This window comes from Dermacentor variabilis, chromosome 3, assembly GCF_050947875.1.
Source record: "Dermacentor variabilis isolate Ectoservices chromosome 3, ASM5094787v1, whole genome shotgun sequence".
Classification (NCBI taxonomy): domain Eukaryota; kingdom Metazoa; phylum Arthropoda; class Arachnida; order Ixodida; family Ixodidae; genus Dermacentor; species Dermacentor variabilis.
Genome location: NC_134570.1, coordinates 727,638 through 743,371, shown reverse-complemented (window position 1 = coordinate 743,371; position 15,734 = coordinate 727,638). Strand labels below are relative to the sequence as shown.

The following is a 15,734-nucleotide window of genomic DNA, read 5'->3' as shown; positions in this document are numbered from 1 at the left end:
TTGCAGAGATTTTCCGCCATAATTTGTGGTGTGAGGAACCGCGCGAATTATGGTAATGAGCAGGCATATGCAATGGTGGCCGAGAGGAACGCGTATCGCTACGTTTTCCCCGTCGTTTGGCGCCATGAAAGTCTTTTGTTCATAACGTGTCCTCGTAGTATTTGCATCGCTCTCGCGTGGTGTTAGCATTTGTGTTTTGGGCCCATAATTTTTTTAAAGAACGCGTTTATGCGAAGTAATATTGGTAGAACATAGCTAACTTTCTGGAACGTTGTCCACCTTTCACTGCTGTGTTTGTATTGTAATCAAGGTTGATGCCTTTTTGCACAATCAAAAGTTATGACAACGGCGTCTTTTCAACTTATAAAAAGGAATGTACGCAAGGCGGCGCCTTGAAGTTTCCTACGGTGCGAGTAACCAGCGAACTGAACAAGAGATATCAGTGCCGGCGCTTGCGTCGCGCTAGCGGACATCCCTGGCACGCCAAACGATATTGGTGATATTCGGTCGTTTCTCAGCAGCTACCTGAGTCGGGCTGAGTCACTTGCGATTCGCGAGATAGCGATAACGCGGCCTAGAATGTGTGCTCATCACGACTGGTCGGTCGCGTATGTTGCCTCGAGGTAGAAAACAAGCACATTGGTACCAAAGTACGATGACTCAATCCGTTTCCCGGTACACGCATCCTAGCTAAAGACGCGGACGACGGCTTGTACGCAGCAGACGACGCAAGCGAGAAGCGTTTTCGACGGAGTTATCGTACGCTTTCAGCTAGCTGCTTTATTTTTATTGGGGAGGAAAACCCCTCTGCTTCATTAAGAACGTTAGGTTAGGCGCCTTCATTTCAGTTTCTTAGGCAAAACGTCGTTTGCGTCACGTTACAAAAGCAAAACGGGGCTATCAACGCCATTTTGAACGCGTCGCGTCTACGTCACGCTTCGAAGAATATGGCGGAATCTCCAGAATAGCGCCCAAGGTACTAATACACTGTACCAAGGGTACAGTGGAACCATAGAGAAAGAAATTCAACAAGAGGGGACACTTTTCAAAAACTGGCAACAGGAAAACGTCGCGCCTAGTTTCAACTCCATCGGTTAGTTGACGCGAGCATCAGAAAAAAAGAATGTGAAATAAACTTACAGACAACGTTTTATTTTTTTTATTCTTTCCCACTAAAAGTGAAAAAGTTCTGCGTGTAAATTAACTTCTCCTTTGCGACTTATTTTTATTGCGTTGTATAGCAACAAGCTAGCGGCACGCCGGACGCCCGTGCATACGTCATGCGCCAAACAAGCCGCAGGATTGAGCGAGGGCGGCTGCGCATAGGAAGCTCGCGTGCTCGGCGACCCGTCTTATTTTATGTAGCCCGTTCTTTTTTGGGCTCCCGGCGTTCTTTTGCGTTCCGTCTGCGTCTGCATTTCGGCACGGCACAGCTGCACTACTGGACTACAACAAGGTGAGGAATTTTGTTTGACAGTCTGCGACGCACTTCAAGCTCATTTAGACTTACTGCACAAAACAACTTATATAGGGATTCATTATGCAAATAAAAGTGAGGCGTGCAGACAGGACACAAGAGTAGCGAAGTGGACAACACGAACGCCGACTATCAACTGAAGGGAGCACTGAGGCGAAAAAAAGGAAGACACAAAACTCATCTGCGCATGCTCAGGAATGGTAACACCACGTGTCAATCGGGTACACCTGCCGGTCTACGTGAGAGATAGCTGTTAAGGCACTTAATCTCTTCCTTATGTAAAGTAATCGAAGGCTGACTCACGCACGCACTTCCACCATTATAGATATGCGATGCCTCTACCATAAGACGCGTATCTTCATTCTTATGCCTGTACAATATCGCGCATTCATCTAACTCTGGCGTGCAGTTACAATCTCGGCAATGTAGCGAAATATTAGAAGGCGATCCACCGGTTAACGACCTCTTATGTTCCATTAGCCTCTGATTGATACACCGTCCCGTTTGCCCTACGTAGAACTGGCCACAGCTAAGGGGAATTTTATAAACCACACCCATACGACAGTCAGTAAAACTGTTCTGATTGTGCTTTACTGGACAAATATCTGTTCGTTTTTTGCCTTTCACCCGCTCCTCTTTATTCTGTACGGCAGCGCATATCTTACCTAGCTTATTGGGAGCAGTGAAAGCAACATTAACATCATATCTACTAGCAACTTTCTTAAGCCTGTGCGAGACTGAAAGAATATACGGAATAGCCACTACTCTTTTTTTGCTATTACTGTTTTCTGTAATCAGGTCCGTCCCTCTCGAAACCGACTTCTTTAGGCGCTCAGCCACAATGGCCACTGCTACACTAGGATAACCTGCTTCTAATAGGCGCCGGACGTGCGCATTAAAACTGGCGCTCATTTTGTGCATGCAGGATCTGGTGAGGGAAGACTTAAGGCACGACATGGCAATTCCGTTTTTTACTAATTTAGAATGCTTGGATTGAAAGTTTAGCAACGGCTTCGAAGATCTTGGGGAGTACTGCCAACAAACATGATTTTGTTCGAAGATCAAGGAAATGTCAAGAAACGGAATTACGCGTCGCTGAGGAAATTCCTTGGTAAACTTTAATCCTCCCCCATAAAGTTTAAATTGCTCACTTGCTGAGGTAGCAGCGGAATCGAATTCTTCCCTATTGCAGAGAATCAGGTAATCATCAACGTAACGAAATATCTTGATAACGCTATCACCTAATGCTTTCTTAAGCAGGTGTCAACCTTACTCAGGTAAATGTTGCTAAGGATAGGGACAACCTTTGAGCCAATACAAATGCCCGATTTCTGCAGAAAAACGCCATCTCTCCACCCAATCAGCGTCGACTTCAAATACATTGAAAGAATTTCTGGAAAAGCTCCCGTGGAAACACCGCATCTGTCAATAAAAGCTGACTCTCGCACTTGTTCTTTAATGCACTCATTTACGGAATATAGCAACCCGTCATGTGGCAAGGAGTAATACAGGTCTTCGATATCCATACTAAAAGCTGTACAATCACCAGGATTTTCCTCTCTCAAATACTGAACTAGTGCCTGAGAATTACGTAGGCAAAAGGGGTCTGAAAAAACTAGTGAAGCTAGGCAGTTCTGTAGGTAACTAGCGACACAGACCTGCCACGTCCCTTTCTCTGACACTATAGCACGAAAAGGAATTTCTTGTTTATGGGTCTTGGCCGAGAAAAACAGTTCTAAGGTGAGGGATTTAGCTTTCTTGACTTTACAAATAAGCCTATCGAGATTATGCCTTGACAAGAGGTCAACCGCACGTTGCTTAACTACCGAAGGCTTGAGTTTTACTGGCTGCAAATTCTTTTCTATGGCTGAAATCGCTTTTTCTGAAAACATGTCCTCTGGCATAATCACGAAATAACCTTCCTTGTCAGATATTACTGGTCTAAGTTTAAGCTCCACAAGATAATCAACTAACGGTCGGACAGGGTCAGGCGTCTTAAAATGAGAATTTGATTGTTTAATGCTAGCAATGCAATCCGAAATACAGCGTGAGCGTTCTTCTTCCGGGACGAACCTGGTTATGCAACGCGGTATGCTTAAAACGTCAACGGGTTTTATGTTTGGCTTAAAACAGTGCTTACGACCTAAAGCAAGGGTTCTTCTATGGTTATCACTTACGAAGGCGTCTCCAAGAACCAGTACGCACGCCAGAGTTAGATGAATGCGCGATATAGTACAGGCATAAGAATGAAGATACGCGTCTTATGGTAGAGGCATGGCATATCTATAATGGCGGAAGTGCGTGCGTGAGTCAGCCTTCGATTACTTTACATCAGGAAGAGATTAAATGCCTTAACAGTTATCTCTCCTGTAGACCGGCACGTATACCCATAGAGTTTCTCACTATAAACCTAGGGGGTAATCTGGCGCCACCGTCTATGGGAGTTTCTTAAGGGGGCACCGTGCCGTCATGGGAATGACGGTATATGTGTCTGCGAGGGTCGCGTTGGCTGGTGTTGTAAGAGGCTTCGTCTAAAACGTGGATATGGCTAAGCAAATAACGCGTTCTCAAAGTAAAATCTTCATAAAATGTTTCCATTCACGCATATTACATCTTTACTCACCCACGATGCATGACCAAGCGAAGAAAAGCAAGAACAGACGACCAACTGTTTCAAAGCGAGCGCGAACCTTGTCGTCTGTCTTCCAACTTTAGCGGCCCGCTGATACTTTTTACGTAACATGTAGTCGTACACACAATAACAAGTTCTCATAGTTAAACAAAACATGTTTTCGAGTAATACTAAAGCTAAAACAGCTTTTCACGTGCTGTTTTAGTAGAAAATGAATCATTGTGACAGACGGAACGGTACTTGCCAAGCGCGTCTTCAAGGTGTCCTGTCTCTACGAGAACGATGCCAATCCGAAGTCACAATATACCGGCATTCCCATACATACCACAGCGCAGCAGCGCCAGATTTCCCTCTAAGTAATGTAGTGAGAAACTCTATGCGTATACCCGATGGACACGTAGTGTTACCATTACTGAGTATGCGCAGATGAGTTTTGTGTCTTCCTTCTTTTTTTCGCGTCAGTGCTCCCTTCACTTGATAGTCGGCGTTCGTGTTGTCCACTTCTCTACTCTTGTGTCCTGTCTGCACGCCTCACTTTTATTTGCATAATGAATCCTTACCAATTAGCTCAGCTTTCTGTCGTTCTATATAGGGACGCAGTTATCGAAAAACAGCTTCGCCGTGCAAGCCTAGTTATTTTAATTATTCGCACTGGGAGATGTTTGCAACGCTTTCTCTGAGCCCAAGCATAATTAAAACTTATCTAGGTAGCTTTTGGGCGCGCTCGCCACCCCTGTCTCTGTGACGAAAAGCACCTTGGCCGTGTGACGCAGTTTCGCTTGTACTGAATCTTACCGGGAGAAGTTTTGGCGCTTTCTCTGACCACAGACATCATTGTAACTAATTTCGCTACTTTGTGAAGTACTTTTCAAGCACAGTAGCCGCGCTCGGCGTAGTGGCGCAGTTAGCGAAAAGCAGCTCGGCTGTGTGCCGCAGTTAGTTTCGCGTGTACTGAATCTTAGCGGTAGAAGTTCGTGACGCATTCTCTGACCCGAAAAAGTATTGTAATTTATTCAGTAACCTTTTGGGATATTTTGAGGCATGCTTGCCGCGCCTGGGGTTGTGAAGCTGTTAGCAAAAAAGCAAGCCGGCCATAGTGAGTTAGTTTTGCGTGTACTGAATTTTAGTGCGACAAGATTGTGATGCATTGTATAGCTCTGCAACAACGTATACCTTATTTCGGTACTCACGCTTGTCGAAAACGCGACGAGCGATTGCCGAAAGTGATAACACGGGAGTGTTGCTTGCGCCGGCAGGACACGTAAAAGATAACACGGAGAAGTTCAAGAACTTGACCTTTACGTATGCTAAGCGACTGAAAACAGGCTTTGCGCCGACGAATCTGTCTTGAGTGCGACTAGAAGGCATTCTGCGAGCGTGTAACATGTTCTGGCTGAGCCTGTGTTGTAGCCACCTCTGTGTACTTGGCGTACCATCGCGTCGACTGAGGCCAAGTTGTTTTGGAAACGCGCAGTCACCCGTGTATTTGCGCTCTTAAGGTGCAGGAAATAATGCCCGGGAAGGGAGGGATGCTTAAAAATCGGATGTTTTCTTCACATTTTATGGCATTGTTTGGGAGGAGTCTTTGCTGCGAAATGTACGTAAAAGTGAATTTATCTTAATGCCGCTCATTCACCACTTACGCACGTTTCGCCTCTGCACGCAATACTCCGGTTAGGTCAATATACCAAAATGATACATGCTTGTAATTTACTTTCTTTCAGCTGATGGCATCCGGTGAAGCTTCGTACGGCAACGACTGCTGCTTACCTGGTGCCACAACTTTGGATGAATGCAGAAGCCCGGAACGAGCATTTATATAGAGCAAAATAAACATATCATCATTTCAGAAGACGTCTTTCGTTTTCTTTATGAAATTGCACCTGACAGATTCGGCGCAGCCTTGTAAAGGTCGTGCGCAATCATTTCTACTAAAGAATGAAACTATTCCACGCCAAGGCCACGCGGGGTTCAGCAGAAGCGAAAAAAAAAAATAAATTAATGCCGCGCCGACCAGCGGAGCCGGCGCGGCGTGTACCGACGGTTGTTCAAAACGCGCACGCCCAAAACCGAAACCGGAAGGAGTTAATACCATCCGCTTGGTGTACTACAGTCAATTCGGCCGCTGGGCTCTATGGGAGTGTCCGCTCTTGTTGAAATTTCTTTCAGCGTCCTCGATCACCTTGCCCCGGGGTTGCCCCGAAACCAGAATGGTGCGCCTTGCACCGCCGTGGTGGCGCACTGTGGAGGGTCAACATCGAGGACAAAACTGCACCCATTGCAGGGTGCTTGCATGCAGCGCTACTTTGCCCCTGGCGCGCAAGACGTGCGCGAACACGCGCGCGCGCACATTTTGTTGTTTGCAGGTGCTGAGCCTCTGCGGCAAGCGCTCGAACCTTGTCAAACTGCGTGCTCCGACATACCTGGTTGCAAGCAAACACCAATGGATCTTATAATTAATCCTGACGAGCCATTCCTGACGACCCTTTCAACGAACCTGTCCACTTTCGGCCGCTCTTCACCACATTGTTTTTGGAAGAGGTCGAGAAGCATGCCGTCTTCGCTGTCAGACGAACTTGAAAAAAACTCATCGATTGCGGCAATTAGCAGCGCTTCCTTTCTCATTGCCGACATCTCCACTGGCCAACTCCGTCAACTCCGTTGCAACCGCAGCTATCGGGCCAGAGCATCCACGGTTGTGCAGTCGGCAGTGCGCGCGCGCGTCCCGCAGTGCTTGTTGGGATTGCACCCCGGCGCACCGCCGATTTTCTCGGTGCGAGACGGGGCAATGGAAAACCGCTCCAACAGGGTGCGCTTCCGGTGATCGAGGATGGTCGGTGCGCGCCGGTGCGGTTGATCGAGGATGAAAGTGCGCACCAAGGCGCCCCGGTGCGCACCGGTGCGGGTGATCGAGGACGCTATTTCTCTATGGTGGAACCGTGAAGCGGGAACCGGAGAAGGAAGTGGCGAAAGCGTGAGAGGAAAAGCGTAATGGCGGGGAAGGTAGCTACGAGATGGCGCCACAGTAGCGCGCGTCGCCGAGTGGTCTGTCTGCGGTAGCTGCAGCGAATCGCACCCACGCGTCATCCACGCGCTGGGTCTTACGATTTTCAGATTAGCCAAACAATCGCGCCATACTTCGCTCCGTTTGCAACGTGCCGCACGAGACAGATTGTCCGCGCCAGCCAGTATGGACGACCGCACGCCAAGTTTCATCCTAGACGCCAGCGCTCGTTTCTCCCCTGGCGGAACGATTTCACCTCCAACGGGTGTAGGTTTCCGCCGCCGCTTCCCTTCACGATCGCGCCCGCGTTCAGATCGCGCTGCGCGCGAAACGTCTCTTGTTTGCGACGGCGCCTCTTCGGATGACCGTAAATTATTATTGGGTTGTTAACTGTCACGACAGCAATTTAAACACGAAAGGGTTGATGCCACCAGTGAAATTCTGCCGATTTACAAGAAAATGGTACGAAAAAAGCAGACGACAGACATGGATTACTGCGGTGCGCCGAGCGAAGTAAACAACTGGCAAACGAAGCGAGCTGGTTCATTGATCACCCCTAAGTGTATGATGGTTTTTATATGTAACCCACATGAATTCAAGAATTACTCGGGACATAATCCTTTTATTCATATAAAAACTTTTAAGTTGGTTCGACGAGCGCTTGTCCTGTCTTCTTTCTCGTGTTTCGTTTGTGTGTGCGCTGCCCAAGAATGGAAACCACTTTTGTTGTATGCGCTAGCAGTGGCCGAAGTTCACGCGTGCCGAGGAATTGAATATGTGCAGGATGCATTGAACATGACCGGAGTTCATTCCCGTTTCACCACTGCACCGATCGATCGAGTTACTGGACGATACACACCCGCGTCTTGGTCGTGCCGGCATTGCTGAAGCGGGAATGATTACTAATACCTTCAACTTCCGCCTCTTGAGCACTGTTAAAAAATGACCAAGCTGTCTACATTGCTACCTCTATTCCATATTGTAGGGGACGTACTAGTTAAAGTTGTGTGCGCATGTCGTACTTGTGCTATGTAGCGATATATTTTGTTTATTTCCGCACAGTGTCGATGGAAGTCCGTTGTCGCCATCAGAGACAACACGGATTTGTAGCAAACATATTGTGAGAAACTGCAAAAATTACTTTAGCTCGTATGTGCCGTATGCATGTGCCGCATCGTATGTGCTGACGATTTTTCCGGCGGCAGATACGATGTCGTTTCCAATTACCTGCTCAGCGTCACTTACATGGTTAAGCAGACGCTGCCCTTTCGCCGCATTGCAGCCATAAAAATAATCGTCAAGCGTACCGATCTTCTTAAAGGCAAATAGAAGCGTGTACAGTCTGTTTCACACTTAGGGCAAAACTCGGAACGTATTGCATTGCGATGCGGCAAGCAATGGAGTCGTGCGGCGGCAGCAGCTCGAGCAGGCGCAGACGCTCGAGGGGCGAAGTCGTGGTCTGCGTCGTCTGCTACGGCGGCGCGCGCTGGCCGCATTGTCGGGAAGCGTGCTACTGTCAGGGGCAGTGCACCGATTTCATCGGTACTGCGGGAACTGAGCTGATATTCTTTACTAAACGTTGTGCGGCGCCAAACTCTGAGCCTTCATTAGCGATAATGGAGTTCCACAAACTTCTTTTGACAGCATGCTTTGTTTATTCTTTCGAAAGGGTGGGGTACTGAGCGCGTGCACGTATATTTCTTCACTGTGTGTGCTACCGTAATAAGGAGCGACAAGACGCACCAAGATGTGCGCGCAACGTGCTCAGTCTTTGTTTGACTCGAAAGGAAAACAAAGCACTCAACAATGATAACTATGGGGTTCGAACACGATGAAACAAACGGATACGATTAAAGGACTGTTTTAGGTTAGGACAATGAGCTGGAAGTGATTTTTCTCGACAATCATTCACTACACCAGACAGACCCTGCCCGCCGGCGGGGAATTGGACAGGTCACGCTCGGAACTTTAGTTAGTAGCTCGTTATGTCCCCAGCGGCAGCGATGACAGCGCTCATCCTGGAAGGCAGAGGAGTGTAGAATGACTTGATCAGGGATGTGTTCATTCGCAGCACGTCTCAGTCGCTGACGATGGTGGATCGAAGCCTATCCTCGGGCGACTGATAGAGGGGATGGTGCGGCAGCGATACTTCCAACGCGCCCCAGATATTTTCAATGATGTTGGCGCCGGAGATTGAGGCAGCCACTCCAAGAGAGTGACTGCGTGCTCTTCCAGCAGTTCTTGCACAACGCGAGCAGTGTGGATCGGCGACCTATCGCGTTAGAATATATAGTCGCCTTCCAGAAACGGGCCGTCAAGAATGTATGGAATCAGTACGTCGTCTATGACTGCCCTGCAGCGATGAACTTACCTTCGAGGCGTATCAGTGGGCGTCGCACAACGCTTAGTAAAGAATACCGGCTCATTTCACGCAGTAACGATGAGATGGGCTCCCTTCAACTGACAGTAGGTTTCCCGACAATGCGGCCAGCGCGCGCCGCCGTAGCAGACGACGCCGTTCAAGACCCCGCCCCTCGAGCACCTGCGCGAGCTGCTGCCGCCGGCTGACTCAAGCGCTGGCCGTATCGCGATGCAATGCGCCCCGAGTTTTCCCCTAAATGTGAAACAGACTGTACATCGCCCTTCGATTGAAATGTCCACGCGCGCACACGTAGGCACACACCGCGCGCGGCACGAAAGGTGCCCAAACACGCGCAGTGCAGGAGGCAATCAAGGCGGTGCGAACGAGAGGTGGGAGAGGAGTACCACCCGCTAATAGAATTTTGCTTCGCATGCGGCGCTCTCAACGCCGGCGCAGCAGCGCCGCTCTCGGTGCCGTTCTTGTCCATATCGCGAAATTAGAACCCGTATAGAGCTGCGCTAAAATTTCGCGTTAGCGAGTATCGTAATCATTGTGAATTTTTCTAGAATGAATATCCAGATGATAGCGCTTATGTTTCGTCGCTGTACGCCGTCATTGTCTTCACCGTGCTATGACTCTAACATGAAGCCATGTCAACTTGCTTACTTTCCTGCCCGACTTCTACCAGTCGCTGTTTTCTTGCCGTTCGTCACTTTTACACTGTTGCGACAATTTAGCTTTATTTGTTAGGTTCATATGTTCTTTCAAGCGTAGTTTAATGAATTCCTTAATTTCCTTTGCCATGCTGCAGTCTTGTGAACTTATTCAGCATTATCCGATGTTTGTGAGCGTTTAAATAGAAAACAGCGTGTTGTGCTTAAGGGAACGAATTCATCACATAAAACAGTCTTGTCAGGTGTTCCTCAGGGATCTGTTGTCGGATCTCCCTTTTTTTTAATTAGTAAATATATATGTGGACAAGTATCAAGTTGTCTCAGTGTATGCTAACGATTGCAGTCTCTAGTGTGAAATTAATGGTTTAAATGATGGTGTTTAATTACAAAGTGACCTGAACTCTACACTACTGTGGTGCAATATGTGGAATATGACACCGAATTTTTCCAAATGCAAAGTTGTGCGTTTTAGTAATAAATATCACATTTTAAATATTACATACTCTCTCGGTGGGGAAATCTCTTGATAGTATAAACTTTCAAGTAATTAGGTGTTTTGTATACGAACGACTTTTCCTGAAAAGACCATATTGACTATATAGCAGCCAAGGCTGGCCCTGTCCTTAAGTTTCTAAAACGAATCCTTTAAGCAAGCTCCTGCTAGATTAAAAGGAACTCTTTACTTTTCAAACGTTCGCACTATATTAGCATACGGATGCTGCGCTTGGGACCCTGGAACGAAAACATGTATTGCCGAATCCGACCGCATCCAACAGCATGCAACACGATTTGTCCCCTCGAACCATGACTTCGCCCAAAGCTCCTCCGACATACGAATCAAGTTAGGAATGGCCCTTTTGCGAAGACGAAAATTTATGCGCTTAATACTATTCAACAGGATTTTTACAGGTGGAACAGGTTTCAGGAAAGAAACATATATACTTGATCCTACCTACAGGTCTGCCCGCGTCGATCACTCCGTAAAGGTCTGAGAGCGTACGTGTCGAATAAACATTTTCAATCTTTTTTTTACCAAAAGACAGTTTAAGATGCGAATGTTCCGCGGGAGGAAATTTTGTCCATGTCGCCCACTTGCTTCGACGGTGCTCTTCCTGAATTTTTGTTTAATTAGGTATCGTGTTACATTTGTGGAACGTTTGACCTTTGTCTGCCAACAGTAGCTCCTTTTTAGTCGAAATGCGTTGTGAACTTGTGATGTGTTATTTGTAGTCATAGCGTTACGTTGTTTTGTGTTTTGTTGTACTGCCTGTACAACCTTTGTATGTTTCCATCCTACAACGATGCCCATATTAGGGCGCTGTAATTATCCGAATAAATAAATAAATAAATAAATAAAAGAGGCTCTAAATTAAGAATATGCTCTGAAGAATCACGAGACTGACGTCATCCATCGACTACATACGAAGAAATTAATTGAACTTGAATGGAGATTGCCTACTACAGTATCGCTAGGCCTAGCGTCATCTACAAACTAGGTGAGCTTGCACATAATGTTGTCGAAATGCATCCAAGTCATATCTACCGCTAATAAAAGACGAGGACAGTGAAAGAATACCGCCCGTGTCGTCCTGTTGTGTTCTATCTTGGTATTTTATTCATCTACAAACTAGGTGAGCTTGCACATAATAGAACGACAGAAAGCTGAGCTAGTTGGTAAGGATTCATTATGCAAAAAAGAGGTGAGGCGTGCAGACAGGACACAAGCGTAGAGAAGTGGACAACACGTGCGTTCTATCGTCTTGTCTACTTCTCTACTCTTGTGTCCTGTCTGCACGCCTCACCTCTTTTTTGCATAATTGCACATGATGTTGTCGAAATACATCCAAGTCATATTGACCGCTAATAAAAGACGAAGACAGTGAAAGAATACCGCCCGTGTCGTCGTGTTAGGTTCTATATAGGTATTTTATTGATCTGCAAACTAGGTGAGCTTGCACTAATGTTGTCGAAATGCATCCAAGTCGTACTGACCGCTAATAAAAGACGAAGACAGTGAAAGAATACCGTCCGTATCGTCGTGTTGTGTTCTATCTTGGTATTTTGTTCATCTACAAACTACGTGACCTTGCACATAATCTTGTCGAAATGCATCCAAGTCACATTCACCGCTAATAAAAGACGAAGACAGTGAAAGAATACCGCCCTTGTTGTCGTGTTGTGTTCTGTCTTGGTATTTCATAGGCGGTCGGTGTGACATGCAGTAAATACCAACTAGGCGAAACTCAAGTTCTTCTGAAGTGCACCCTCTTTAGGACTGAATTTTTCTGCCAGAAGAGCAGGTCAGAAAGCAGGGCTACAACACAACCTCTCGCCGTTGGCGCGAACAGGTGGAGGAGCCAGCAAGTGGTCAAACCAAGCTGTTCACATTCACCGTGGTGTTCGAACCGGAGGCGACACAGGAGGACGTGTTCGAGCACTGCGGCATCAAGCGTCTCATCGACATGGCGCTTGACGGGTGAGTGAAATGCAGACACCACGTGCGATACTGTGCGCGATCCGTCGTGCGGTTATTTGCACTAAGAGACGCACCCGATACACTCCCAGCAGGCTTCCACAGAATGCGGCGTCGGATCGCAAGTTGCACGCGCTACCAACTCGCTGTATTTGGTCGCACCGGGTAGCACCACCTCTACGTGGTCGCGTGAATGCTGTCTACACATGAAGGCGCCGGCCGGACGCGTGTCGCGTCCGACACCCAAACCGGCTAAATGAGGCATGTGTACGCTGCAGAGAAACATATGAAAACCACTCCGTATCCTAGTGGAATGAGAAAGGATTCACCCAGCTAGACCTGTAGGTAACGTGTACTTTCCAGAAGCATTTGGATTTAAAGTGAACGGGAGCGTCAATCGGTCAGCAGTCGAGATAAGCGAAAGACGTTTAGAGTAGTGATGGAAAAAAAGCAGGGAAGAGATTGATAAGACACGATCCCTTAAAGCGCAGGTAGCGAGCGCTACAATGGAGATAGAGAAGTTTCGAGGAAGAGAAAAAAAGATGAAAAACATGTATGGAAAAGTCGCAGTGTCGCCCCAAAGGTCAAGCACCGATTGCGATAGCAAATTTGTAGATAGCTATACAAAGTAAGGATAGTAGTTTTATCGGCCACATAAACTCGTAAACTTTTCACTTACTAACTAAATTAACAATGATCTAATGTATAAGCGAGGCTGAGCGAGGACCTAGAAAAAAACAGACACACAAAGACAGCGCGGTCTCTGTGTGTCTTTCTTTCTGCGTCCTCGTTCAGTCGCGCTTACACATTCTATCGTGGTTTCAAACCAGCTACTCGGCAGCATGTTTTACCAAAATTAACAAGCACGGTGTTAGGCGCTCACAGGTAAACATTACTTTTCTTTTTTTATTTATATATACTACGATCTTTTACAAGATCTTAAGCAGGCTGGGTGGGTACAATCGCACAAACATACATTACAAGCAATCTGAATTTGAAATTTGTAAGTAACATAAACACATCTAGCTTGATGAGCGCGGAAACTCTCTGTCCAAGTGCGGGAGTGAGGAATCGCGGCAGCAGCAGCGATCGAATTGACCTTCGTGCATCTCTCGCTTCAACGCGAACGAAACGTCGAAAGCACAGCTCATACGAACCTACCGGCACTACGCGCACTCTGCAAACATAGCAGATCGCTTTGGAGATGAAGCACGCGCGGGCGCGCACTGCACAACCACACGCGGGTAATCGTGCGCGCCTGGCTACGCGTCACGCGTCTGCGAGGCCGTGCGCGCCTGTCCTACGCGTCTAGAGAGGAAACGCGCGCGTCAAGGAGGTCTTTATCTTGGGCGTCATTTTGAGCGTACGCGACGGAAGTCGCAGCTTGTGCACCGACGTCACGTGGGCCGCTTGTACATTTACGGCGGTTCGGAAAGGTTGTTGAAGTTTCAGCATCGTAAGGAGACGCCGGGATTGGATTTTGGATTGTAAAACTTTATTTGTCCAACAGATGTAGGGAAGGCTTTAAGTCTTCCAACCTAGACGATGGCCAGGAGTCCTTGGACCCTAGCGGCGATTTCGGCCAGTTGGACGGTCTTCAGTTGAATCTCCGGATCGGAGCTGAGTAATAAGGTCTCCCATTGTTCTAAAGACTTTATTCTTCCCTCAGAGGGAGCCTGTGGGCATTGCCACAGAATGTGATTAAGATTAGCCCTGGCTTTACATAGCTTACACTGGCTGGAGTACTGACCCGGGTAGTAGAGGTTGCACGACACCGGGCTTGGAAACCAGTTGGTTTGCAGGCGACGCCAAGTGGAGGCCTGCCTCTTGTTTAAGGATGCATCAGCCGGAGGATATTTAACCCGCCCCAGTCTGTAGTGTTGTGTGATTTCTCTGTAGCACACTAAGCGGTCTCGCCCCGTGAAGCCTTCGGCTAGCCCACCAGCTCGGAATGTAAGTCCTCGAGCTAATTCGTGGGCCGCATCGTTCCCAGCGAGGGAGGCGTGCGCAGGTGCCCAGATTATTTCAATTTTCCTGCTACCTCTGTAGGTCTTCAGGATTCTGTTCGCCTCGGGAGAAATTCTGCCTCTGGCAAAGTTCATCACCGCAACCTTAGAGTCGCTTACTATAATTTTGGCTGAAGTACTTGCAATTGCAAGTGCTATGGCAGATTCTTCTCCTATCTAAGAGCAATCCGTTGGAACTGTGCCACTGGCCATCAATCTAGTTTCAGCGTTCGCTACAGCTAGGGCCATGCGGCCGTTGCCATAGTCTGCAGCATCAACGTAGAGCACGTCCTTCGAGTTTTTTAAACGCTTCTCAAGAGCCTCGGCCCGTTTCTCTCTGCGTTCCTTGTGATGGATTGGGTGCATGTTTTGAGGTAGTGGTGGGATTATTAGTCGGTTCCGCACGCTTCGCGGCAGGTCGACTTTGATGCCTTCCTGCCCCTCATAGTTTATGCCTAGCCTAGCTAGGATATTCCTGCCCGTAGGGCTTCCCGCAAGTCTCTCATACTGCGAGATCCTCACTGCTTCAATAATCTCCTCAAGAGTGTTTTGGAGCCCTAGAGCTAAAAGTTTTCATTTGCAGTGCGGATGGGAAGCCCCAGCGCCTGTTTTATACTTTTACGTATGATGCCCTCAATCTTCTTCTTCTCGAATGATCTAAAATTGAGGAAGGGAGCAACATAAGCTATTCTACCTATCACAAAGGCCTGGACTAGCCTAACTAGATTCGCTTCTCTCATCCCGGACCGCCTGTTGGCGATCCTGCGGATCAGCCTCATGGTCTACAGTGCGCAGCCGTCTAGTTTCCTTATTGTTTCGCCATTAAAGCTGTTGGCCTGAATCAAAAGTCCCAGAACTCTGATTTTGTCCACTTTTGGAATGGGGATCCCCCCAGCTGTGAGAGAGATCCGCGGTTCCTCCTTACTGGCCCTGCCTTTCGGCTGGTATAGAAGCAGTTCCGATTTTTGCGGTGAACATTTAAGTCCCCTAGGTCCGACGTAACCTTCAACTGCCTGGATAGCCCTTTGGAGGGTCTCCTCTATTTGGCCATCGCTGCCCCTAGCTATCCACAACGTAATGTCATCAGCGTATATGCTGTGATTTAG

At 47.7% G+C, this 15,734-nt stretch overlaps 1 protein-coding gene across 1 annotated transcript in view; it reads left to right on the top strand.

The window, feature by feature from the left end:
* The window catches only part of LOC142575075 (kinesin-like protein KIF12), a 769,060-nt gene that overhangs the window by 206,337 nt on the left and 546,989 nt on the right, over window positions 1-15,734 (top strand). The window contains exon 3 of the mRNA XM_075684038.1: window positions 12,498-12,625. Coding sequence (XP_075540153.1) covers window positions 12,498-12,625 — 128 coding nt within the window. The remainder of the gene's footprint in view (window positions 1-12,497; window positions 12,626-15,734) is intronic.